At 50.9% G+C, this 27,271-nt stretch overlaps 1 protein-coding gene across 4 annotated transcripts in view; it reads right to left on the bottom strand.

Annotated features, from left to right (window-relative positions):
* The window catches only part of cfap91 (cilia and flagella associated protein 91), a 294,449-nt gene that overhangs the window by 65,394 nt on the left and 201,784 nt on the right, over positions 1 to 27,271 (bottom strand). For all 4 annotated transcript variants that reach the window (XM_072513694.1, XM_072513696.1, XM_072513693.1 and 1 more), the window contains 4 exons: positions 9,665 to 9,736; positions 8,577 to 8,723; positions 6,611 to 6,832; positions 1,916 to 2,064 (listed from right to left, as the gene is read on the bottom strand). In XM_072513694.1, the coding sequence (XP_072369795.1) occupies positions 1,916 to 2,064; positions 6,611 to 6,832; positions 8,577 to 8,723; positions 9,665 to 9,736 (590 nt within the window). The remainder of the gene's footprint in view (positions 1 to 1,915; positions 2,065 to 6,610; positions 6,833 to 8,576; positions 8,724 to 9,664; positions 9,737 to 27,271) is intronic.

The raw sequence follows: 27,271 nt of genomic DNA on the forward strand, positions 1-27,271 counted from the left end.
GATACGGTGCCATTGGCAGGTTGGTTAGCAAATTAAAAATGTTTGGGATTGATGGGTCCTTGGCAGCATGGATTAGAAGTTGGCTAAGAAGTTGGAAACAGAGTACAAGTATAGATGGAGATGAGTTGAAAGTGGTGTTCCCCAGGACTCAGTGTTGGGACCCTTGCTTTTTCTGATTGATATAAATGATTTAGAAGTGGGTGTTGAGGGCAAAATCTCTAAATTTGCAGATGATACTAAGCTAGGGAGAATAGTGAATTGTGAGGATGACGCTGAGCAACTTCAGAGGATCATTGACAAGTTGGCCAAATGGGCAGACACCTGGCAGATGAACTTCAAAGCAGCAAAATGTGAGGTAATGAATTTTGGTAGAAGAAACATGAGAAGACAATAGAAACTCAATGGTACACCTTTGAGGGGAGTAGAGGAGCAGAGGGACCTTGAAGTTCAAGTGCATAATTGTCTGAAGGTGGCCAGTCAAATTGAAACAGTTGTTAAGTGGACTTATGGGATCCTTGGGTTGATAAATAGAGTGATAAGAGTATAAAAAGCAAAGATGCGATGATACAATTCTACAAATCGTTGATCAGACCACATTTGGAGTATTGTGTTCAGTTCTGGGCACCTTATTTGAGGAAGTAAGTTAAAGCCCTAGAGAGAGTGCAGAGGAGATTTACTAGAATGATACCAGGAATGAGGAATTTTAGATACAAGGAAAGATTGGAGAAATTGGGCTTGTTCTTGTTGGAGCAGAGAAGATTAAGAAGTGACCTTATTGAGGTGATCAAAATTATGAACAATTTTGAAAGGGTAAAGAAGGATGTTCTGTTTCCACTAGTTAGTATGTCAGTGACTAGGGGTCATATTTTCAAGATGGTCAGCAAGAGAGCTAGGAGTGAGATGAGGAGAAACTTCTTTATTCAGAGAGTTGTTGGGATTTGGAATGTGCAGCCTGGGAGAGTGGTGAAGGTGGATTCCATAGGAGGTTTCAAAAGAGAGCTGGATACATATTTGAAAGAGATTAATTTAGAGGGCCGGAGACAGTGCTGGAGAATGGGACTAGCTGAGTAGCTCTTTGGGGGGCCGGTGAGAACATGATGGGCCTCCTTCTGTCCTGTAAATAACAAAACAAAAGATGTGCACTTGCACTGCCAAGGCATACAAAGCCAAGGGCCAAATGCAGGAAAATGGGATTAGATTACTTAGATGGCTGCTTTTGACCGATGCAGACGCAATGTGCCGAAGGGCCCTTTCGGTGGTGTCTCTGACTATGACATTATACTTAATGCCTCTGTAGTCTAGATTAGTTTTCCATTCCTAGGAGCCTGATAACACAATGCAGTGTTGCAGAAGGTGAAATGCGTGTGATTTACGACAATATGTTCCTCATGTAACTGCGTGGATAAAAAGGTGTTGTACAGACAGAAAACAAAGATTAGATATAAATATTACTTTTCAGACTAGCAGAATCTGAGTAATAGTGTGCTTTGAGATTTGTGCTGGTATCTGTTGCTTTTCCTATATAAATGTTTTGGATATAGATGAATATTGAAATCTTCTAATGATGCCAAATTAGAAGACATAGCAAAATATCAAGAAGAATATAAATGATTTTACAGATGGTCATAGATAGGATTGAGCAAATGCAATTCAATGCAGAGAAATATGCAGAGAAAGTGGATGATTAATTTGAGGAAAAGAATGCAAATTCTATCCTAAATGATGACACTTGTTAATTAAATAGTAGACAGATTTCTGTGGAGACATATTTTTAAAGATGGAATGTGGGTAGAAAATGCCACAAAAAGGTAACAATCTTCTTATTCAACTTTTGATTTTGTCTTTTGATCATGATAATAAAATTTGTGGCTGACTAAATTTAAATACTCAAAACAAGTAATTTAATGCTACGTACTGCTGTTCAATTTCATAGGCAATATCATTGATTTCATCTGCCATTTTACAGATCTCTTGGCGTGCTTGATCTTCTGCTGTAGCTTCCACGGACTTCAACAAGATGTCCTCCAAATAAGAGTCCACTGTGGTCTGGTGTACTTTAATAATCTGCACCAGACAAGGATAACCAAAAATCACTTGAATGAAATGACATAGTTTGGGGAAAGAGAATGAACAAATGGTTATGTTAATAATTTCCTTATGCCATTCTCACCATCACCCAACTTCTTTGATCTGGAAGGTTTACAGTAATCATCTAGGCCAGGAAATTGGGCTCTATAGCACCACTGGTGCCTCGGCTGTGAAAATCTTCAGGTAAGCAATTGGCACAAATAGTGCTTTTGGCATGGCGCCCTATGCTGGAGAGGGTGCTGGCATGCGTATGCTGGGAGCATCAGGAGTGCTCAGATTATGATGTTAGTCAGCTATTCCAACTGATTTGATGAACTGTTTTGAAACCTGGACTGTATAAATCCAGAAATGCCTGTGCCAATTACTTACAGCTGAACAGGTGTTTAACTGCACAAGGAACCCCACCCTTCCATCCATATTGCTATTTAAAGGGCCAACGATCCAACTTTCAGGTTAGATGCTTTTAACTTACTTCAGCTATTGCAAAGTTTGTAAAACACTGCACATTTGTTTGCTAAGGTTGTGCTGAATTAATACAGCCATACAAGGGGGCCAGAGGATTTGGTCACATGTCCAAACTAAGTCAGCAGCAGGTTTTGGGGCTGTAGTTGCAGTGCCTCTGGCACTGAAATCTCATGACAAATTCAAGGTCGAACACAGACATGGAAACCTAGTTTTGATTGCCACCTACCACCCTCCTTCAGCTGATGAATCTGTGCTCCTCCATGTTGAATACAACTGAAAGAAGCTCCGAGTGTGGAAGGACAGTGTTCTCTGGGTAGGATACTTTAATGTGCATCAGAGTGGTTCAGTAGCACCATTACTGAACGAGCGGTCGGGTTCATAAGGACATAGCTGCCAGACATTGGTTTCTTTCTGCCTTGATACTCTTTAAGCGTGTAGACAACATATTAATGATTAATCATCTAAATTTATAATTAATCAATATTAATTACATTTTTAAAAACATTTAGAGTATCCATTCTTTTTTCCAATTAAGGGGCAATTTAGCATGGCCAATTCACCTACCCTGCACATCTTTTGGGTTGCGGGGGTGAGACCCACGCAGACATGGAGAGTATGTGCAAACTCCATACGGACAGTGACCCAGGGCCGGGATCGAACCTGGGACCTCGGCGATGTGAAGCAGCAGTGCTAACCACTGCACTACCGTGCTGCCGTGCTCCCCACAATATTAATTAAACGCATACTTATTTTGTTGTACAATAAAGTCCCGCCGTTTGCAACTTCCTTGTTCGCATATTCGCTTACTTTGTGCACTGCATCACCCATCACCTGAGTATTTTTTTAAAATAAATTTCGAGTACCCAATCATTTTTTTCCAATTAAGGGGCAATTTAGCATGGCCAATCCACCTACCCTGCACATCTTTGGGTTGTAGGGGCGAACCCACACAGACACTGGGAGAATGTGCAAACTCCACACAGACAGTTTCCCGGGGCCGGTATCGAACCCGGGTCCTCAGTGCCCGTAGGCAGCAGTGCTAACCACTGCACCACGGTGCCGCTCCATCACCCGAGTATTTGTTCGCTTATCCACATTTCCTTTCATCTCTCTCCTCTTTCCCCAAGGAGATGGCAGCCATGATGGAGCAGAGACCTCAACACATTTTAACAGAGAGATGGTGTTGAAGTCTCTGGAACATAGAACATAGAACAGTACAGCACAGAACAGGCCTTTCGGCCCTCGATGTTGTGCCGAGCTTTGTCCGAAACCAAGATCAAGCTATCCCACTCCCTGTCATTCTGGTGTGCTCCATGTGCCTATTCAATAACCGCTTGAAAGTTCCTAAAGTGTCCGACTCCACTATCACAGCAGGCAGTCCATTCCACACTCTAACCACGCTCTGAGTAAAGAACCTGCCTTGGACATCCTCCTATATCTCCCACCCCGAAACTTGTTATGCCCCCTTGTAACAGCTACATCCACCAGAGGAAATAGTCTCTGAACGTCCACTCTATCTATCCCCCTCATCATCTTATAAACCGCTATTAAGTCGTCTCTCATCCTCCTTCGCTCCAATGAGAAAAGCCCTAGCTCCCTCAACCTTTCCTCATAAGACCTACCCTCCCATCCAGGCAGCATCCTGGTAAATCTCCTTTGCACCCTTTCCAATGCTTCCACATACTTCCTATAATGAGGTGATCAGAACTGCACACAATACTCCAAATGTGGTCTCACCAGGGTCCTGTACAGTTGCAGCATAACCCCGCGGCTCTTAAACTCAAGCCCCCTGTTAATAAACGCTAACACACTATAGGCCTTCTTCACGGCTCTATCCACTTGAGTGGCAACCTTCAGAGATCTGTGGACATGAACCCCAAGATCTCTCTGTTCCTCCACATTCCTCAGAACCCTGCCGTTGACCCTGTAATCTGCATTCAAATTTGTCCTACCAAAATGAATCACCTCGCACTTATCAGGGTTAAACTCCATCTGCCAATTTTCGGCCCAGCTCTGCATCCTATCAATGTCTCTTTGCAGCCTACAACAGCCCTCCACCTCATCCACTACTCCACCAATCTTGGTGTCATCAGCAAATTTACTGACCCATCCTTCAGCCCCCCTCTTCCAAGTCATTGAAAAAATCACAAATAGCAGAGGACCCAGCACTGATCCCTGTAGTACACCGCTGGTAACTGGTCTCCAGTCTGAAAATTTTCCATCCACCACCACCCTCTGTCTTCTATGTGTTAGCCAGTTACTTATCCAATTGGCCAAATTTCCCCCTATCCCACACCTCTTTACTTTCTTCATGAGCCGACCATGGGGAATCTTATCCAACGCCTTACTGAGATCCATGTATACAACATCAACTGCTCTACCTTCATCTACACACTTAGTCACCTCCTCAAAGAATTCAATCAAATTTGTGAGGCAAGACTTACCCTTCACGAATCCGTGTTGACTATCCCGGATTAAGCTGCATCTTTCCAAATGGTCATTAATCCTATCTCCATTAACGTACTGACCACCGAAGTAAGACTAACTGGCCTATAATTACTAGGGTCATTCCTATTCCCTTTCTTGAACAGAGGAACAACATTCGCCACTCTCCAGTCCTCTGGCACTATCCCAGTGGACAGTGAGGACCCAAAGATCAAAGCCAAAGGCTCTGCAAAGAAGTCAAAGGCTCTGCCTCCCAAAGAATCCTAGGATATATCCCATCTGGCCCAGGGGACTTGTCGACCCCCAGGTTTTTCAAAATTGAGAATACATCTTCCCTCAGAACATCTACCTCCTCCAGCCTACCTGCCTGTATCACACTCTCATCCTCAAAAACATAGCCCCTCTCCTCGGTGAACACTGAAGAAAATAATTCATTCAACACCTCTCCTATCTCTTCTGACTCCATGCACAAGTTCCCGCTACTGTCCTTGACCACATATTTCTTATTTCTCACATAAAAGAGTAAAAAGCCTTGGGGTTTTCCTTGATCCGACCCGCCAAGGACTTCTCATGCCCCCTCCTAGCTCTCCTAAACCCTTTTTTTTTAGCTCATTCCTTGTAACCCTCAAGCGATCCAAATGAACCTTGTTTTCTCATCCTTACGTACGCTTCCTTTTTCCTCTTGACAGGACATTCAATCTCTTTTGTGAACCATGGTTCCCTTACACGGCCATTTCCTCCCTGCCTGACAGGGGCATACCTATCAAGGACACGCAGTATTTGTTCCTTGAACAAGCTCCACTTTTCATTTGTGCCTTTCCCTGACAGTTTCTGTTCCCATCTTATGCTCCCTAATTCTTGCCTAATCGCATCATAATTACCCTTCCCCCAATTATAAACCCTTGCCCTGCCGTATGGCCCTATCCCTCTCCATTGCAATAGTGAAAGACACCGACTTGTGGTCACTATCTTTAAAGTGCTCTCCCACAAACAAATCTAACACTTGGCCCGGTTCATTACCCAGTACCAAATCCAATGTGGCCCCACCTCTTGTCGGCCTATCCACATATTGTGTCAGGAAACCCTCCTGCACACACTGTACAAAAACTGATGCGGATACCTTCCATAAATCCTGGCTGTAGACACTGAGTTTTCATTTTTAAGCATCTTTCTGACAGGGTTGAGATGCAGGGCCTGGAATGGTTGCAGCTGAAGTGCAACCACAACAGAGAAGTTAACCTCGAAATATCTGAATCTCTTAGACCAGAGCTGAAATAATGGCTCTGTTTGATTGTGAAACATTCACCGATTTTGTGTCAGTTTTGAGGTGATTTGTGTTTTTCTTAAATGAGGATTGTCTCTTTAAAATGTTCACTACATGTCTTGTATTGCTTAGAGGTTTCCCCCTTTTCTTGTATACAGGTACTATACCACAATTTGTTGTCGAGTGATGGAGCAAATCAATGCTGCCCTTACATTTCTGGAACCTATCGAATTGACTCCCATTGAAAAATGTGTTCATCGTTCATGGTTTTATCATTTGCAAGATTTTGCAACCCCTGCGAATGGCGGGATCTTACTGCAATGTAATTTTATATTGCATGTATCTGACCTGCTTGAAAATTTCATCCTCCTCCCTCCTGCGCCTCTCCTCTACTTGACGTAAACCACTTTCTTCAGCCTCTCTGATCCGACGGCGACGCTCGGCCAACATAACAATTGCATGGATCCGTCTTTCCTCTTGCAGCCGCAGCAGTTCCTTATTCAGGAAGTCAAACATGTCTGCAAGTACACAACCTTCAATGTGTGACAGATAATCTTCCATTGTAGAACGCTGTAGCAAGACAAAAATAATTCATACTAATTGTAATAGATTTTTTTTTGTAGAAAACATTTTATTGAGGCATTTATAATTTTAACATTTTAACATATTAACATTCTAAATAACAGAGCAGTGCGACACACAGTATACCCAACTTCCCCCCGCCCTAACTCCTAGCTACCCATATATTAGATTCCCTGCCCTTATTCTCCACTTCCGTGCCTCCCCTCCCCCCACCCCCCCCCCCCCCTTATTTCTGCTGACGGTCAGTTTTCCTTAAAGATGTCGATGAACGGCTGCCACCTCTGAGCAAACCCCTGTATTGAACCCCTTAAGGCGAACTTAATCTTCTCCAGCCTGAGAAACCCTGCCATGTCACTGACCCACACCCCTGACTTTGGAGGCTCCAAGTCCCTCCATCCCAGCAAAATCCGTCTCCGGCCCACCGTAATAAATTTATAATGGTCTGCTGTAAAAACAATCATTAGTAAATATTAATAATACCTTGCGCTGCATTATGTTCTTTTTTCTTGTCTAAATGTCAATTTAAAATTGCATGATGTTCTGAAGTATTATATCTGCCTACAACTTTATTTCATCATGTATAATTGAAGCACCTGAAACAGAATGGCCTGGAAATTCAATGATGCAGCACTCAATTTACAGGTGTAAAATTGGCACCGAAGCATTCAATATTGTAGATGGTGTGCGTGGACGTATTCTACATTGGAAGTGTGCCACCCACCATATTGGCTTAGGCATCACAAGGGAAATCCAAGTCCACAGTTGAAACAGTGTAAGGCACCAATAAAGCACCATTTGATTTCTTCATTATTCGGCACTGGGTTGACTGTAGTCAGGAAACTAGAACTCTGGTCTAATAGGCAGCCTTAAAGGGGCCACTGCAGACCACAAAAATGTCCGCTTTTAGAAAAATATGTAACAGAATGTGGAGCTCTTTATTATTACCAATTTTTAAGCATCTTTCTGACAGGGTTGAGATGCAGTGCCTGAAATGGTTGCAGCTGAAGTGCAGTCACAACAGAGAAGTTAACCTCGAACACAAGTGGACAAGGTAGTCAAGAAAGCATACAGAATGCTTGCCTTCAGTATAGGCATCGAGTATAAAAACTGGCAAGTCATGCTACAGTTGTACAGAACCTTGGTAAGGCTGCACTTGGAATATTGTGCACAATTCTGGTCACCACACTACCAGAAGGATTTGGAGGCTTTGGAGAGGGTACAGAGGAGGTTTACCAGGATGCTGCCTGGTCTGGAGGGAGTTAGCTATGTGGAGAGGCTGAATAGACTCGGACTGTTTGCATTAGAAAGACAGAGGTTGAGGGGTGACCTGATAAAGGTCTACAAGATTATGAGGGGCATGGATAGAGTGGATGAGCAGGCGCTCTTTCCCCAGGCGGAGAGGTCAGACACTAGGAGGTATAGGTTTAAGGTCCGTGGGGCAAAGTTTAGAGGAGATGTGCGAGGCAGGGTTTTTTACATAAAGGATGGTGGGTGCCTGGAACATGCTACCTGGGGAGGTTGTGGAAACAGATACATTAACGAGATGCTCAAAAAGGCATATCGACAAATACATGGATAGGATGGGTATAGGGGGATACGGCACTGGGAAGTTTTGAGGGTTTTGGCCAAGGGTGGTATCATGACCGGTACAGGCTTGGAGGGCCGAAGGGCCTGTTCCTGCGCTGTATTGTTCTTTGCTTTCCATTAAATATTACAAATCTTGTTGGGTTACCTTTTGCTGCTTTAGATTTTGTTCATGTTGCAAGGCCAATATAGCCTGCATTTCTGCTTGCTTCAGTAGTTGTCTGTCCTCTTGGAGTGCATGAGTGGTGCGGAGTTCTTGAATCAGCTCTATCCGCTTTTCCTTGCCTTCAAACATCTATAAGATTATAGATTACATTAGTGTTGTCCCAAAATTTCCAAGATTACCATTAGTACTTTTCATTTTACCCAACTATCCCATGTCAACATTCCAACTTCAAGTTGGATGGTTAGAATAGCGAGACTCCCAAACTGCCAGCATTGATGCTGTTGATGAAACTGTAATTGAACTGAAGCAAGCTGTATGCCCTTCCTACCCATATGCAATGTTTTACATTGCAGAACTTTATCAAATTGTGAGAACTGACAAAATTGTATTGCTTTTCACAAATGAGTTAACAAGTGAAGAGGGCACTCAGTAGAGCTCTGATAACTCAACTATAATACAATTACGCCGCTCTTCTTTTGAGTCTTTTTTCTGCCTAGTTGATGCTCTGTAACAATAAGGCTGAGAAAATAAATATTTTTATTAAGAGCTACCTTCTCACTGAGGAGGCTTTAGGCCAATCCACATCCAACAACCTGCTCTGAAAACTCGGTACCACAACAGCTGAGACAATCCACAACATAATAAAACAATCAATAACGTTCTAAATTAAATAACCTAGAATATTCTAAAATAAAGTCAATTTGCCCTATCCCCCAATGTGAACAGATTGATCCTTTTTTTAAAAATCCAGGATCCAGAAATGTATCGTCACCAAAAGCTAGGCAATTCTTCTTGGACCATACCCTACCTATGTACCAAGTTTCATTGAAATCCATCTATTCGTTTTTGAAATATATTGTTTACAGAAAAACAGATTAAGAGACAAAAACATTACTGCTGTCCACCTTCCGTGGTGGAGGTAATAACATGACATACTGCCCCTCAACTCTCTGATCAGCATTTCAAATTCTCCCAAAGTACACAATGCTGCACAAGTTGATAAATTTCAATCCTGCAGTTGAGAATCCTATATTTATTTCATAATCTATAAATAATCCAAAAAAACATACCATATTCTGAACAGTCCTTCCTCTTATTAACTTCTGCAGGTAAATGATAGCCAGATAGGTTTCCTCTTCTCCCTTAAATAGAGAAATTGGAACAGATATTGTTTGTCTTAGTAAAGGTATTGTCCATCATGTCAAATCTTTCTCTTCACAAGCACATTTGGTTTAAGAACAAAGTTTGAGGTATAGTCCTAGGGCACGATTCTCCAATGCCGCGCCAGTTGGGAGAATCGGCGATCGCGCCATTTTTCCACGCGACGCCGGTCCGACGCCCTCCCGTGATTCACCCAAGCGGCGAGATCAGCCCCGTCAAGTTCTGCGCGGCGCAGGCCGGAGAATCGCCCGAGACACCCAAAATGGCGATTCTCCACTACCCCTGCTATTCTCCGGCCCGGATGGACCGAAGTCCCGATGGCGTGAACCCAGTTCACACCGTCGCCGTTCACACCTGGTAAATAAAGTCGTCAGCCAGCCGCTGAGCAGTGAGGAGGTGAGCGGACTGTTCCGGAGCTCCTGCAGACTAGGTTGGCTTCCCCGAGAACGCTGCGGCCAACGGGGAGTGGAAGGGGGGGTGAGGGACTGTGTGGAGGTGGGAGGGGGTGAGGGACGGAGTGGAGGTGGAAGGGGGGTGAGGGAGTGTGTGGAGGTGGGAGGGGGGAGGGAGAGTGTGGATGTGGGAGGGGGTGAGGGAGGGAGTGGAGGTGGAAGGGGGGTGAGGGAGTGTGTGGAGGTGGGAAGGGGGAGGGAGAGTGTGGAAGTGGGAGTGGGGACAGAGAGTGTGGAGGTGGGAGGGAGGGAGTGGAGGTGGGAGGGGGAGGGAGAGTGTGGAGGTGGGAGGGGGGTGAGGGAGGGAGTGGAGGTGGAAGGGGGGTGAGTGAGAGTGTGGAGGGTGTCGTCCATTCGCGGATGCCACATGTCAGCCGCCCTGATCTGGCAGGATGGTGACGAGGACACGGCCGCAGGTTGTCGTGTGGCTGATGGGCACAGGCGACTGGCACACTGGTGAGGAGGACGGTGTGAACTGACCGTTGGACGCAGACAGTGACCAGGTGTTAGGATGGCTGCGTATCTGCAGCGCGACCAGGCCACCGGGGCACACAGGTATCCCATGCAACCCGGCTGGCAAGATGTGGAAGAACCTCCATGTAACATGTCATTTCTCTGCCCCCCACCACCCTCCTGCAGGTCACCATGTATGCCAAACAGACAGCCGCGGTTGGAGTCGCAGCACTGCAGGTGGCCATCCAGCAGCGTAGACCGCGACGGCCCACAGTGGCTGCAGTTGCAGCGGTTGCTGCTGCAGCAGAGGGGATGGCCATGGAGTGGCCCGTCATCGCCGCGCAGGCCGCAGGCGCTCAGGCCCGGAATGTCCAGGGGGATGCCGAGGGGAACATTGACCCCCTGACGGCGAGAAATGCACAGGAGGCGGGCACTGATATTGAAGTGCTTGGGGGGGGGGGGGGGGGGGGAGGAGGAGGAGGAGGAGGATGTGGAGGAGTCCATGATGGTGATACCAGGGTGCCACAGGCGTCCAGCAAGGCCTAGGGTGTACAGTGTACTAGTTCGAGGCCCTACCGGACATCACATGCAGGAGGAGACTACGGTTCAGCAGGGAGACGGTCGCACATATATGCCACCTCGTGGCGCACCTCGCACCACTTGAAACGGGTGGAGGACACGCTATACCAGTCTCCGTTAAGGTGACGGTGGCCCTAAACTTTAACGCTACCGGCTCCTTCCAGGCGCCGAGTGGGGACCTATCCGGGATCTCACAGGCATCGGCCCACAGGTGCATCTGGGCCGTGACTGACGCCTTGTACGCCATCGCGGACAGGTACATTAAATTCCCCGAGGACCGAGCACAGCAGGAAGCACGGGCACGTGGATTCGCCAAGGTGGCCAGGATACCGATGGTCCAGGGTGTCATCGATGGTGTGCACGTCCCCATGCGCCCACCTGCAGACAATAGGGAAGTGTTCATGAACAGGAAGGGCACATACTCCATGAACTTTCAGGTGGTGCGTGACCCCCACATGAAGATCATGCACGTGTGTGCAAGGTACCCCGGGAGTGTGCATGACGCCTACATTCTGGCACAGTCGTTCATCCCCGCAATGTTCGGTGGATGCCCCCCCCCCCCCCCCGGCTGAGGGGCTGGTTGCTGGGCGACAGGGGCTATCCGTTGAGGTCATGGCTGATGACGCCAATACGGAGGCCTCAGACCAAAGCGGAGAGCCTATACAACGAGGCCCATGCAGCAACCAGGGGTGTGGTGGAGCGGTGCTTCGGCCTGCTGGAGATGAGATTCAGATACCTGGACCGCTCCGGAGGGGCCCTGCAGTACCGACCCAACAGGGTCGGTCGCATGGTTGTGGTCTGCTGTGCGCTGCACAACATTGCCATGCAGAGGGGAGATGCACTGGTGGAGGAGTCGGAGGGAGGACCTGACGGCACCGGAGCCAACGCAAACGAAGGGGAGGAGGAAGAGGAGGAGGAGGAGGATGCCGTGTATCAGGGTGGGGGAGGGGGGAGGGGCGCAGGACACAGACACTGCCCGGCTGCTTGTTACGTCCAGGAGGCTGCACGATCGTACCGTCGAGGACAGCGGGCACGCAACGCGTTGGTGGCCGCACGGTTCACGCACCGTGGGGAGGGATTCGCTGAACACTGCCACCTGCACCGTCAGCCCTGCACACGGGCACCACACAGCATCCCCCCCCCGCCGCGTTCACGGCACCAATTCCACATCACCTTACCACTGTGGCACTACGGGATTGCACAATGTTGATGATTGTGTAAGCGGTTGTGATCAGTGCCATGTTGAATGATGAATGATGACAGCCCGCTCTGCGATGAGCTGTGAGCTCAGATTCGCCAGCCAAGGTCGGACTCATGGCTATAGCTGAACTATGCACTCCGGTGGTCAGAGCCTTCGTAACGGGCATTTCATCCCGTGCCCGTGTGGGGTAGCCGGCGTCGGAGTGCCGAGGACTAGGATGTCCGATTTTGGGAGGCAATGGGGAAACGGTCAGCACATCCGGCAACGACGTTGAACTGCTCGTTAACCACAGCGCCACTCGGTCACCCTCACGAGCCCCCTGGCACCGGACATAGCACAGAGTCTTACAAGTTAAGTGCAACAGTGAGTTTATTTGTGACATTCACATACAGATGCCCTACCCCCTACAACTAAACTGTGCCCTGCACCCGTGCCAACCTATGTGCCTAACTTCTTTGCCTTATGGGCCCTACCACTACGTCTAGGTGTCTCCCCAGATGGTACAGCAGGAGTGGAGGTGGACTGCTGAGAATCATGCCCTGCGACATGGCTCCCCGTCGGCACCCGTTTCCTGTGGCGGCCCGGCTTCGATGGGCCAGGCTGCTCGGCGGGCGTGCTGGATGGCATGGTGCCACCCTGTCCTGCCCGCTGCCCACCAGATGCGCCAGGGATGGAACAGGGGGATGCCGAGTGTTCCGGACGTCCCTTGCTGGAGGTACCGGGACGGGCCCCAGAACCACCTCCTCCCTCGGGGAGCCCGGTGGCCCCCGGGCCTCACTGTGGGACGGAGGTGCAATCGGAGACATGCCCCGTCGCACCACCGACACCTGGCGCTGCCAGTCCTGGAGGCCTGCAGCGGTATCGACCACGGTCCGAATGTTCGCAGAGCTGGAGCCCAGGGAGTGCGACATTCCTGCCAGGGACTGTGCTATCTCAACCTGTGAGTGCGCTACGCCATCCATCACGTGCGCCAGGCGGTCTATGCTCTCCGCGACTGACTGCTGGGACTGTGCCGTCGCCTGCTGGGACTGGGCCATGGCATGGTGACACTCGTCCAGACCCCGGAGAGCGGCGGCAATGTCGTGTTGGCTCTGTCGCATGGCTACCTGTGAGAGGGCAGCCCTCTCCTGGGCCATGGATGACGCGTGGACGTGAAGCCCAACGCCTTGCAGAATTTGACCAATGGCCAAAACCGTTTCACCCATTGCCTCCACCGCGGACGCCACCCGTGCGGTGTCGGCCTGGGTGGCTGCGATGAGTGGCACCACTCCCTGCTCCTGGACGCGAATGGACTCCTCCAACTGCATGTGCAGGTCCTGGAAGATGGCCCTCAGCCTGTTATTCAGTCCCTCGTTGTCCACATGCATCGGTTGTCTGAGTGGGTCAAGTACATCCAGGAACCCAGGAACCATCTGGGCGGCAGCTGTTCGCTGGGCTTGGGCTGCCCTCCGACCGTCCAGCCCTTCGGCTGCTCCAAACTCCACCTGCTGTACCGGCCCGGCTGTGTGGTGCGCACCAGACCGTGACCCGGGAGCCTCATCACTTATCTGCCCAACCGAACCGAAGTGAGTGTCTCTGCGATGGTCGATGGTGTGGGAGACAGCAGTGCAGCTAGCTTGAGGTCATCGTCCGTTAGGAAGTCTGGTGTGTACTGGTCCCCCTCATGGCAAGTTGCATGCGGCCCATGTCATGTTGCCCTCCAGGTGAATCCGTGGACTGTATGGCCGTTCTCTGTGCGTCATCGTCGCTGTCCGTCCTGTGCCCCTCAGTATTGTCTGTGTCTGTCGTATGTGCGTCCCCGTCCAGCGTCCCATACTGAGAGGATGGCCGTCCTGTCCGACCGACTGCCACCCTCTGGCTTGCGTCCCTGGGTGCACTTGAGGTTGGAGATGGTCGGCTGTGTCTTGGCCGAGACGACCCTGGACGTTCAGCGGCTGGCCCTGGGGGAACACAACAATACAGGGTTCGTTAGACATGCTGGGCCGGGTGTATGGTGGTGGTGGTGGGGGCAGTGTGTGAGGGGGGGGGGGGGGGGGGGGGGAGGAGGGGGAGGGGATCGAGGGTGCAGTGGCATGAGTGTGAGGGGGGAGGGGATTGAGGGTGCAGTGGCCAGAGTGTGAGAGGGGAGGGGATCGAGGGTGCAGTGGCATGAGTGTGAGGGGGGAGGGGATCGAGGGTGCAGTGGCCAGAGTGTGAGGGTGGCGATGACGGGCTGGGGGGGGGGGGGGGTCAGGACATGCAGGGCTGTCTCACTTGCTTCTGCGCCTCCGACCTGGCATGTCGCGACCTCCCGGGTGGCGGATCCCCCAGCGAGGTCCAGGGCCCTCTGCTCGTGAACATTTAGGGGATGCAGCACAGGGGAACCCCCTCCGGTTCTCATACGCTCATGTTGGTTGTGAGCTGTCTTGTCCTGGGGGGGGGGGGGGGGGGGGGAGGGGGGGGGGAGGGGGGGGGGTTGGATAAAGCATCACAATTAGGTGGGTATCATCAGGGCGTGCAGATATAGGCTATATTAATGCTGGGTGAGGAGACAGTTGGAGCCACGCCATGGCATCTATCCAGGGGGGGTCCCGGTGCTCATGTGGGTTGAGTACAATGTTGTGCACATTGACCCCCCCCCCCAACCCACTTTCCCCCCTCGTGCCTGGGTAGGGGGGGGGGGTTGCTTGTGACCCAGGGGCACCCTTATGGCACTTACCCTGGCAGCCCGAGTGAGGTCGTGCAGCTTCTTCCGACACTGCTCCCCGGACCGGGGGGTGTGCCCCACAGCACTCACAGCGGTGCCAACTTCACGCCAACTCCTCACCGTGCTGGACAGCTGGCGATGCCCACATCTTGGGCAGAGGGTGGCCCTTCGGTTTTCAACCTCATCGAGGAGGGTGTCCAGGTCCGTGTCCCGGAACCTCGATGCGGCTCGTCGGGGCTCAGCCATCTCGCCTCCTTCTCCTGGGTCCTTCCGTGTGCGGATCGCGCCATTTATGGCACAGCGCCGCGTCATTCGGGCGTCGCGCGCTTACGCCGCTGCTTTTGTGCCACGCTCCCCCCCCCCCCCCCCACCCCCAGTTCCTTGCGGCCCCACTCCTAGCCCATTTTCGGGCCCTGAATCGATCGCGATCGGGGCCGTTTCGCGCCGTCGTGAAACTCGACGGCGTTCACGACGGCGTGGGCACTTAGTCGCGGGAGCGGAGAATCGCGCCCCTAATGTTTAAAATGTGATGCTAAGTGGAATTATATGAAGTCTTACTAATTAAAACACATTAAATACTTGACAAAATTCTGCAAACTTGTAAAACTACGTTGAGTACAGAAAAATGCAGTGGAAACAAAGTATACACAGAGGAACTTAAGGCAGTCAAAGTTTTTAGTTGTTGCCTTGAAATAGTAAACTGTTTATTGTAACAAAAAATCCAATAAAAAAATCACTGGCCAATATACTTCAGCTTTTATTCAGTGGTTGAGGTGAATCATTTGTTCTATTTTAGGAATATTAATTTCTGTACTATATAATTTTTCAATTATTTCCTTTCCCTCCTCTTCCCACTTGTCCTTTGAGGTGGCAAAAGAGAAATATTCTGCCTCCCTCCACCTCCGATGTGACCCTCGAGATACAATTGCATTCGCCAAATTCTCAGGATTGTGAATGTTTAGTTGTTGGCATGCAACATCTTTTCCATCATTATACCATCACATTCATGGCATCCAGTGTTGCTGAAAAGGTGAGACTTATCATTTGAATAGCCACTTTGACAGATGCATCCCATCACAGAGTAATCAATAAAACCTACCATGTTCTGAGTGGGATCCAAGTTGTAATTTTCGTATGTTTAAAATTCCTTGCAAATTTGATTGCCTCTAACAGTGTTGCCAGTCACACATTGACATTTGCAAGGCATCACAGCAAGGTTCATCTTACCCCTCCTGGCAACTTAGCGGCATGATGCATAATGTAGAATCACCCACTGATCTGGATGAACTGCAAATTTTTCACCTGCCATTCTTTGTGCATGTTCTCCTTCGACTTAAAATTTCTGAGAATTGCTTTTATTTCTTAAAAATTATTATTTTTTTTAATTTAGAGTACCCAATTATATATTTTTTCCAATTAAGGGGCAATTTAGCGTGGCCAATCCACCTAACCTACACATCTTTAGGTTGTGGGGGTGAAATCCACATGGGGAGAATGTGCAAACTCCACACCGACAGTGACCCAGGGCTGGGATTCGAACCTGGGACCTCGGCGCCGTGAAACTGCAGTGCTAACCACTGCGGCGCATGCTGTCCCACTTTTATTTCTTGGAGAAGATCACACAGGCTACAAGGAACAACACCTGAATTGCACAAGATTCTGCATGCTACAATCTTTACATTACATGAGGGGAAACTCATCCTTTCATATAATAATGTAGTGGAAGCATTGGAAGGTGCAAGTCCTTACTTCTGGCTTTCCTTCCCACTCACTCTAAATAAGGCATACACAAAATCACACAACTACCATTTACAGTTAGTATTTTGTAATGTAAGCTCTGATGGAAGGTGTATCTAGAATCCTGCATTAACATTTGTCCTTTATTTTGTTGTATGCCTGTAATAGGACATTATCAGGGTGGCCACTATCTCACAGCATTTCATATCAGACTAAGTATCATTGGGTGGAATTTTCCTGGCGGGTCTTGTGGTGGGTAGGGGCTCAAAACTTTGCGCTATGGCAAAAGTCAGTTTGCTGCGGGCAGGGAAATAAATTGGAATCTTCCACTTCCAATTGTTATGTGGGCTAATGGCAGGTCACATTTCCAACTAATCCATGGGGGAATCCACATTTTCGTGCATTTCCATATCATGAACACTCATTAAAAACCCAGCTCGCCAGAATCACGTTCTCCCTCCAAATCGAATTGCCCCACCAACAAATAACCCTTCACTTCACTCACAACATTGAGGTTTCTTTAAAGTACACTGACCACCTATTGACAAGTAACAGGTCGCCTTTACCTGTACCAGCAACAACTGTTTGGCATTTATTTGCAAATGTAGAGGGCTGACACACGCTTGAGGTCTACACTCCAAAATTGGCTTGTTCTGAGGCAGCCAGTACGATTGTGGGTTGCACTTAAGAAATCTAGCACTACTGATACCTGCTGATCAAAAAGATAAATAATTTTTAAATTTTCAGAGCCAGGAATGCTCTCAATGCTCCTGATTCCCACATCGCTGATTCGCAATCATCCCTTTCTTAGCCCAAACCCTGATTTTGTGACCCCGAGCACCCTTCATCTTTGCTAAGGCCCTGAATCCTAATTCGCCACCCACCCCACTCCTGATTTTCCTAAACTTTAGGTCCTCCCGGTCCCCTGGATTGCAGGTTACTGGCCCAGTCTATGAAAGCCCAGCTAGATTGGGGACTGCTGTGACACTAAAAAGTGGCCTGATTTTTCTTCACTTGATCCTCTCTCGGGCAAATCAATGTTGGAGTGAGCACCTCAAGCAGACGTCCTTTACATTGACAAATAGGTCCTAACGGCAAATAGGTTCTAACAACTTGTGGTAAACCACTGTTACACCTTTATTAGGTGATGTAAGGTAGGACCTGTACGACAGGTTCGCCGGTAGTCCCCGTCTGCTGGCTCCGCCCAGTAGGCGGAGTATAAATATGCGTGTCCTCCATTCAGCAGCCATTTCACCAGCTGCTGTGGGAGGCCACACATCTTAGAGCAATAAAGCCTCAGTTGTATCCAACTCTAGTCTTTGTTCAATTGATCGTGCATCAATTTATTGCTCTAAGATTTTCTAAAAGATGGACCTACGTATCAAGCCAGATCACCTGCAGCTGGATCCGCAATCAAGCGACGCCAAAAAGGACTTTAATCACTGCCTAACTTGCTTCGAGGCGTATATCAACTCAGCGACCACCCCTGTTCCAGAGGCTCAGAAGATACAGATCCTGTACTCAAGGTTGAGCTCCAACGTGTTTCCGCTGATCCAGGACGCCCCGAACTATGCCGACGCCATGGCGCTTCTCAAAGAAAACTACGCACAGAAGACGAACACGCTCTTCGCCAGGCACGTACTCGCTACTCACTCTCAACTCCCTGGTGAGTCTATAGAAGACTTCTGGCGGGCCCTAATCCCACTCGTCCGGGACTGCGACTGTCAGGCCGTTACGGCCACTGAACATTCGAACTCCTTATGCGGGACCCGTTCGTTACGGGGATTGGGTCGGACCTAATACGCCAGAGACTGTTAGAAGGGGCCACGCTCGATCTAGCTGAGACAAAGAAACTAGCGCCCTCTATGACGGGCGCCTTGCGCTACATTCAGGTCTACTCCCCCAGCCACGCGGCCCACCCCTCCTACGCATCGCGGACCCCACAGACGGCCGCCCCAGCGGGGGTCTTACCCAGCCAGTATGCCTGCACCATGCGCCAGCCCGCACACCCCGGGGGTCCCCGATGTTACTTCTGCGGCCAGCAGAAACACCCTCGCCAACGCTGCCCGGCCCGCGCGGCCCTTTGCAAGGCTTGCAGCAAAAAGGGTCACTTCGCCGCGGTGTGCCAGGCCCGCGCAGTCGCCGCTATCGCCCCCACCCCCCTAGTCTAGACACAATGGGTGCCGCCATCTTCATCTCCCCGTACCACGCGCGGCCAGTGGGTGCCCGCCATCTTCTCCCCCTCAGTCCATGTGCGACCCATGGGCGCCGCCATCTTGTCCAACCCCCGCAATGTGCGGCCCATGGGCGCCGCCATTTTGTCCCCCGCAGCATATTCGGGCACCGCCATCTTGTCTCCCCCACGGGGCATGGACACTGACAGCATTCCAGGACCTGGGCCCCCCAGGCTCCCCATCATCCGACGCCAGCGACGACCGACCACGACTCGCCTCAGTGACGATCGACCAGTCTCGTCTGCACAATCTGGCCACCGCATCGACCAGCGTGAAAATCAACGGCCACGTGAGCTGTTGCCTGCTGGATTCTGGGAGCACCGAAAGCTTCATACTCCCAGATACGGTAAGGCGCTGCTCCTTCGCAGTACATCTCGCCAACCAAAGAATCTCCCTGGCCTCCGGATCCCATTCCGTCACGATCCGGGGGTACTGTACGGTCACACTCACGGTCCAGGACGTAGAATTCAGCGGCTTCCGCCTCTACATCCTCCATAAACTCTGCGCTGCTCTACTACGAGGCCTGGACTTCCAGTGCAATCTCCAGAGCTTAACCCTCAAATTCGGCGGGCCCCTACCACCCCTCACTGTGTGCAGCCTCACGACCCTAAAGGTCAATCCGCCTTCTCTCTTCGCAAATCTAATCCCGGATTGCAAACCCATCGCCACCAGGAGCAGACGGTATAGCACCCAGGACAGGACCTTCATCAGGTCCGAGGTCCAGCAGCTGCTTCGGGAAGGCATCATCGAGGCCAATAACAGCCCCTGGAGAGCCCAAGTGGTAGTCGTTAAAACTGGGGAGAAACACAGAATGGTCGTGGACTACAGCCAGACCATCAATCTGTACACGCAGCTCGACTCGTACCCCCTCCCACGCATATCTGATGTGGTCAATCAGATTGCACAGTACCGGGTCTTCTCAACGGTAGACCTCAAATCCGCCTACCACCAGCTCCCCATTCGTAAGTCGGACCATCCATACACTGCTTCCGAGGCAGACGGTCGTCTCCATCACTTCCTCAGGGTTCCCTTCGGAGTCACTAACGGGGTCTTGGTCTTCCAAAGGGAGATGGACCGAATGGTCGACCGGTACGGTTTGCGGGCCACCTTCCCGTACCTAGACAACGTCACCATCTGCAGCCATGACCAGCAGGACCACGATGCCAACCTTGCCAGATTTCTCCACACCGCCACTCTCCTCAGCCTCACCTACAAGAAGGAGAAGTGCGTTTTAGCACGACCCGCTTAGCCATACTTGGCTTTGTGGTCCAGAACGGAGTTCTGGGGCCCAAGCCCGACCGCATGCACCCCCTCATGGAGCTCCCTATTCCCCACTGCCCCAAGGCCCTTAAACGTTGTCTGGGGTTCTTCTCATACTACGCCCAGTGGGTCCCAAACTATGCGGACAAGGCCCGCCCACTCACAGTCACACACTTTCCCCTGGCGGCCGAGGCACAACAGGCCCTTGCCCGTATCAGAGCCGATATCGCTAAGGCCGGGATGCATGCAGTAGACGAGACACTGCCCTTTCAAGTAGAGAGCGACGCATCGGACGTCGCCCTAGCCGCCACCCTCAATCTGGCAGGCAGGCACGTAGCATTCTTCTCCCGCACACTTCATGCCCCACAAATCCGGCACTCATCCGCCGAAAAAGAGGCCCAAGGTATTGTTGAGGCTGTGCGGCATTGGAGGCATTACCTGGCCAGCAGGAGATTTACCCTCCTCACTGACCAACGGTCGGTAGCCTTCATGTTCAATAACACACAGCGGGGAAAGATCAAAAACGATAAAATCTTGAGGTGGAGGATCGAGCTCTCCACCTATAATTACGAGATTTTGTATCGCCCCGGCAAACTCAACGAGCCCCCGGATGCCCTATCCCGTGGTACATGTGCCAGCGCACAAGTAGACCGACTCCGGGCCCTGCACAACAGCCTTTGTCACCCGGGAGTCACACGGTTGTACCATTTTGTCAAGGATCACAATCTGCCCTACTCCGTCGAGGACAATCACCAGGGACTGCCAGCTCTGTGCGGAGTGCAAGCCGCACTTCTACCGGCAGGACCGTGCGCGCCTGGTGAAGGCCTCCCCCCGCCCCTTTGAACGCCTCAGCGTGGATTTCAAAGGGCCTCCACCGACCGAAACACGTATATTCTCAGTGTGGTCGATGAGTACTCCAGATTCCCTTTCGCCATCCCATGCCCCGATATGACGTCTGCCACCGTCATCAAATCCCTAAACACTATTGTCACTCTGTTCGGTTTCCCCGCCCACAGTGACAGGGGATCCTCATTCATGAGCGATGAGCTGTGTTAGTTCCTGCTCAGCAGGGGTATCGCCTCCAGCAGGATGACCAGCTATAACCCCCGGGGAAACGGGCAGGTAGAGAGGGAGAACGGGACGGTATGGAGGGCCGTCCAACTGGCCAGACGGTCCAGGAACCTCCCAGCCTCTTGCTGGCAGGAGGTCCTCCCTGATGCACTCCACTCTATTCGGTCACTGCTGTGCACCGCCATTAACAATACACCCCATGAACGTCTTTTTGCCTTCCCCAGGAAGTCCACATCCGGGGTGTCGCTCCCGACTTGGCTCACAGCTCCAAGACCAGTCCTGCTCCGTAGGCACGTCCGACTCCACAAGGCGGACCCGTTGGTGGAGAGTGCAATTGTTCCATGCAAACCCCCAGTATGCCTACGTGGCGTACCACGACGGCCGCCAGGATACTGTCTCCCTCAGGGATCTGGCACCAGCAGGTTCCGCACACACACACCCCTCCGGCCCGGCGCCACCCTCCCCACCCCCGGCGCTCCCAGCGTTAACCCCACCAGGACCATCTGTCATGCCCCTGCCCACGCCCGAGGATGAAGAGGATTTCGGCACGCTCCCGGAGTCACTGAACATCGGGCCAGCATCGACATCGCCGCCACCACTACGTCGCTCCCAGCGGAACATCAAGGCACCAGACCGGTTAAACCTCTAACTGGTCCACCGGACTTCAAAATACTTTTTTTTTCTGCTCAAATATTGTAAATATAGATTCATTGCTGTATATAGTTCTCCACCACCCCCACCGGACTCAATTTTAACAGGCGGTGAATGTGGTGCACCTCTATTAGGTGCTGTATGGTAGGACCTGTACTACAGGTACGTCGGTAGTCCCTGCCTGCTGGCTCCGCCCAGTAGGCGGAGTATAAATATGCGTGTCCTCCATTCAGCCACCATTTCGCCAGCTGCTGTGGGAGGCCACACATCTTAGAGCAATAAAGCCTCAGTTGTATCCAACTCTAGTCTTTGTTCAATTGATCGTGCATCACGACTGCTGCAGGCATGAGTAGAGTTTGTCACTACCCAATATGGTTGGAACCAACGTAGGCAATATAACAACGAGGCCCAAGGCCAGGCATTAGGATTCAAAAACCAGGTGCTCCTTTATTTATTTATAAGCTATGAAGTTTAATCAATCTAACCACATAATTCAACCCTTTAACCTTAGTATAATTCTGTTGAATTTATGCTGTACCCTCCCCAAGACCAATATATCTTTCCTGAGGTTTGGTGCTCAAAACTAAACCCTGTACTTCAGATATTGTCTCGTGTATAATCGAAAGGCTGCTTCATCACATTTGTATTCCAACCCCCTTGAGTTAAAGGAGATGAGGATGGATGAAGAATGGGGTGGAAGGTAAGGGATGAGTAAAGGAAGAGTGATGAGAAGGAGAGCAAAGAGAGAGGAGGTGATGAAGAAAAGAGGCAAAAACAAGGATATAGAAGAAGTGCAGGAAGGGCAAAAAGAATAGGTGGGGAGAAAAAAAATACAAGACTTGCATTTATATAGTATCTTTTACAACTTCAGGACCTCCCAAAATGTTTTACGGACAATGGGAGAGATTCTGAATCCACGTTCGCAGTCAGTGAGAACGGCGATGTGGGCGGACAGTTTGTTGAGAATCGGAAAGTGCAATTTCCTCCAGCGAGATCATCATTTCCGTTTTCCAGGCCGCTCACTAGCAGCATGATGAGAATTCCGCCGCGACTTCCGGTTGCGGCTATGCGGAGCTAAGCCGCACATTTCGGCGGCTCCCGCGAGAACGGACTTTTGGGCTCTCCAGAGGAGATCCAATGGCAATTTTCCGACGACTTCCCGTGTGGGAAGGTGAGAGCAAGGTCCCCCTTCCATAGTATATGGTGTGGACCAGAAGTGGAGCGGTCAAAAAACGGTTTTGGAGCAGCAAAAGAAGCGAGGGAGAAAAAACAAGATGGCGGAGGGCGGAGATCGAGCGGCATGGGGCCGGAGCAGCAGGAGTTTCTCAGGCGCTGCGTGGAGGAGCTTAAGAAAGAGGTGCTGGCGCCACTGCTGACGGCAATCGAGGGGCTAAAGGAGACCCAGAAGGCCCAGGAGGTAGAGATCCGAGAGGCGAGGGAAAAAGCCGCAGAGAACGAGGACGAGATCTTGGGCCTGGTGGTGAAGATGGAGGCGCACGAGGCGCTGCACAAGAGGTGGGCCGAAAGATTCAAGGACCTGGAGAACAGGTCGAGGAGGAAGAATCTTCGGATTCTGGGTCTCCCTAAAGGGGTGGAGGGGGCCGATGCCGGGGCATCTGTGAGCACGATGCTCAATTCACTGATGGGTGCAGAGGCCTCTCCGAGTCCCCTGGAGCTAGATGGGGATCATCGGGTCCTGGCGAGGAGACCCAAGGCCAACGAGCCACCAAGGGCAGTAGTGGTGAGGTTTCATCGTTTTGTGGACAGAGAGTGTGTCTTGAGATGGGCCAAGAAAGAGCGGAGCAGCAGGTGGGAGAATACGGTGATCCGAATCTATCAGGACTGGAGTACGGAGGTGGCGAAGAAGAGAGCTGGTTTTAATCGGGCCAAGGCAGTGCTGCATAGGAAGGGGGTGAGATTCGGAATGCTACAGCCAGCGCGATTGTGGGTCACATTTCAGGATCGACACCACTACTTTGAAACGCCTGAAGAGGCTTGCACCTTTATACAAACTGAAAAGTTGGGACTCAAACTGAGGGTCTGTGGTCGTGGGGGGGGGGATGTCGGTTGTATACAGGGTTTTAACTATGCGTAGGGAATGTTCCACGGGTTATGGGGAGACTGTGAGAGAATGTGGGCGCCGGTGCTGGAGGGAGGGGAGGCCCGGGGATGGGGGAATTGGGATAAGGCCGCAACAGGAGCTGCGCCAGAGGGGGCGGGGCTGGCTCAGGAAAGCACAGGCTTTTTCCCGCGCTAGGGAGGGACGGAGCGGGGGGATGGAGGAGCGCACACTGATTGCTGGGATGGCGGGGGAGGCCGGGGTCAGCAGGAGTCAGCTGACTTACGGGAGTGTTATGGGGGGAGCAAAAGAGCTAGATAAGGATCTAGCGGGGGGAGGGGGAAGGGGGGGAGGGGGAGGAGGGGAAAATAGAGTTACTGCTGCATTGGCCGAGGGAGAACTGGAAGCTGAAGAGGTGGTCGGGGCGGGGGTCCCCCCGTCTGGGGGACTGGAGGGTGCGGGAGGCGTAGGCACGGGACTGGCCTAGAAAAGGAGATGGCTAGTCGGCAGGGGGAGGGAGGGGGGGGGGAGAAAGCCCCCCAATCCGGCTGATAACGTGGAATGTGAGGGGCCTGAATGGGCCGGTTAAGAGGGCCCGAGTGTTCGCGCACTTAAAGGTTCTGAAGGCAGACATGGTCATGCTTCAGGAGACACATTTGAAGGTGGCAGACCAGATCAGGTTAAGAAAGGGATGGTAGGACAGGTATTCCATTCGGGGCTGGATGCAAAGAATAGAGGGGTGGCAATACTGGTGGGGAAGCGGGTGTCGTTTGAGGCCAAGAATATAGTAGTGGACAATGGAGGTTGGTACGTGATGGTGAGCGGTAGGCTGCAGGGGGCGTGGGTGGTATTGGTAAACGTATACGCCCCGAACTGGGACGATGCTGGATTTATGAAGCATATGTTGGGGCGCATTTCAGACCTGGAGGGTGGAAGCTTGATAATGGGAGGGGATTTCAACACGGTGTTGGACCCAGTATTAGATCGTTCCAGATCTAGGACGGGGAAGAGGCCAGCTGCGGCCAAGGTGCTTAGGGGGTTTATGGAACCAAATGGGGGGAGTAGATCCGAGGAGATTTGCGAGGCCCCTGGCCAGGGAATTTTCTTTTTTTTCCCCCACATGCACAAAGCCTACTCCCGGATAGATTTTTTTGTCTTGAGCAGGGCGCTGATCCCGAAAGTGGAGGGAACGGAGTACTCGGCCATAGCCATCTCAGACCACGCCCCGCACTGGGTGGAGCTGGAGTTGGGAGAGGAGAGGGACCAACGCCCGCTGTGGCGTCTGGATATGGGATTACTGGCAGATGAGGTGGTGTGCAGGAGGGCGCGGGGGTGCATTGAAAGGTATTTGGAGGCCAACGACAACGTGGAGGTGCAGGTGGGGGTAGTATGGGAGGCGCTGAAGGCGGTGGTCAGGGGAGAGTTAATCTCCATCAGGGCTCACAGGGAGAACAAAGAACAAGAACAAAGAAATGTACAGCACAGGAACAGGCCCTTCGGCCCTCCAAGCCCGTGCCGACCATGCTGCCCGACTAAACTACAATCTTCTACACTTCCTGGGTCCGTATCCCTCTACTCCCATCCTATTCATGTATTTGTCAAGATGCCCCTTAAATGTCACTATCGTCCCTGCTTCCACCACATCCTCCGGTAGCGAGTTCCAGGCACCCACTACCCTCTGCGTAAAAAAGTTTGCCTCGTACATCTACTCTAAACCTTGCCCCTCTCACCTTAAACCTATGCCCCCTAGTAATTGACCCCTCTACCCTGGGGAAAAACCTCTGACTATCCACTCTGTCTATGCCCCTCATAATTTTGTAGACCTCTATCAGGTCTCCCCTCAACGTCCTTCAGTGAATACTGATGCAAAGTATTCATTTAGTACCTCGCCCATTTCCTCTGGCTCCACACATAGATTCCCTTGCCTATCCTTCAGTGGGCCAACCCTTTCCCTGGCTACCCTCTTGCTTTTTATGTATGTGTAAAAAGCCTTGGGATTTTCCTTAACCCTATTTGCCAATGACTTTTCGTGACCACTTCTAGCCCTCCTGACTCCTTGCTTAAGTTCCTTCCTACTTTTCTTATATTCCACGCAGGCTTCGTCTGTTCCCAGCCTTTTAGCCCTGACAAATGCCTCCTTTTTCTTTTTGACGAGGCCTACAATATCTCTCGTTATCCAAGGTTCCCAAAAATTGCCGTATTTATCCTTCTTCCTCACAGGAACATGCCGGTCCTGAATTCCTTTCAACAGACACTTGAAAGCCTCCCACATGTCAGATGTTGATTTGCCCTCAAACATCCGCCCCCAATCTATGTTCTTCAGTTCCCGCCTAATATTGTTATAATTAGCCTTCCCCCAATTTAGCACATTCATCCTAGGACCACTCTTATCCTTGTCCACCAGTACTTTAAAACTTACTGAATTGTGGTCACTGTTACCGAAATGCTCCCCTACTGAAACATCTACCACCTGGCCGGGCTCATTCCCCAATACCAGGTCCAGTACCGCCCCTTCCCTAGTTGGACTGTCTACATATTGTTTTAAGAAGCCCTCCTGGATGCTCCTTACAAACTCCGCCCCGTCTAAGCCCCTGGCACTAAGTGAGTCCCAGTCAATATTGGGGAAGTTGAAGTCTCCCATCACCACAACCCTGTTGTTTTTACTCTTTTCCAAAATCTGTCTACCTATCTGCTCCTCTATCTCCCGCTGGCTGTTGGGAGGCCTGTAGTAAACCCCCAACATTGTGACTGAAGAGAGAGGGCAAGGAAAGGGAGAGGTTAGTGGGGGAGATCCTAAGGGTGGACAGGAGATATGCAGAGGCCCCTGAAGAGGGACTACATAGGGAGAGGCGAAGTCTCCAGATGGAATTCGACCTGTTGACCACAGGGAAAGCAGAGGCACAGTGGAGGAAAGCACAGGGGGCGACGTACGAGTATGGGGAGAAGGCGAGCCGGATGCTGGCACATCAGCTCCATAAGAGGATGGCAGCGAGGGAGATAGGTGGAGTCAAGGATGGCAGGGGAACTATGGTGCGGAGTGCGGTGAAAGTAAATGAGGCATTTAAGGCCTTTTATGAGGAGCTGTACAGATCTCAGCCCCCAGCGGGGGAAGAGGGGATGCAATGTTTTCTGG

The sequence above is a fragment of the Scyliorhinus torazame genome, chromosome 8 (genome assembly GCF_047496885.1).
Source record: "Scyliorhinus torazame isolate Kashiwa2021f chromosome 8, sScyTor2.1, whole genome shotgun sequence".
Lineage (NCBI taxonomy): Eukaryota > Metazoa > Chordata > Chondrichthyes > Carcharhiniformes > Scyliorhinidae > Scyliorhinus > Scyliorhinus torazame.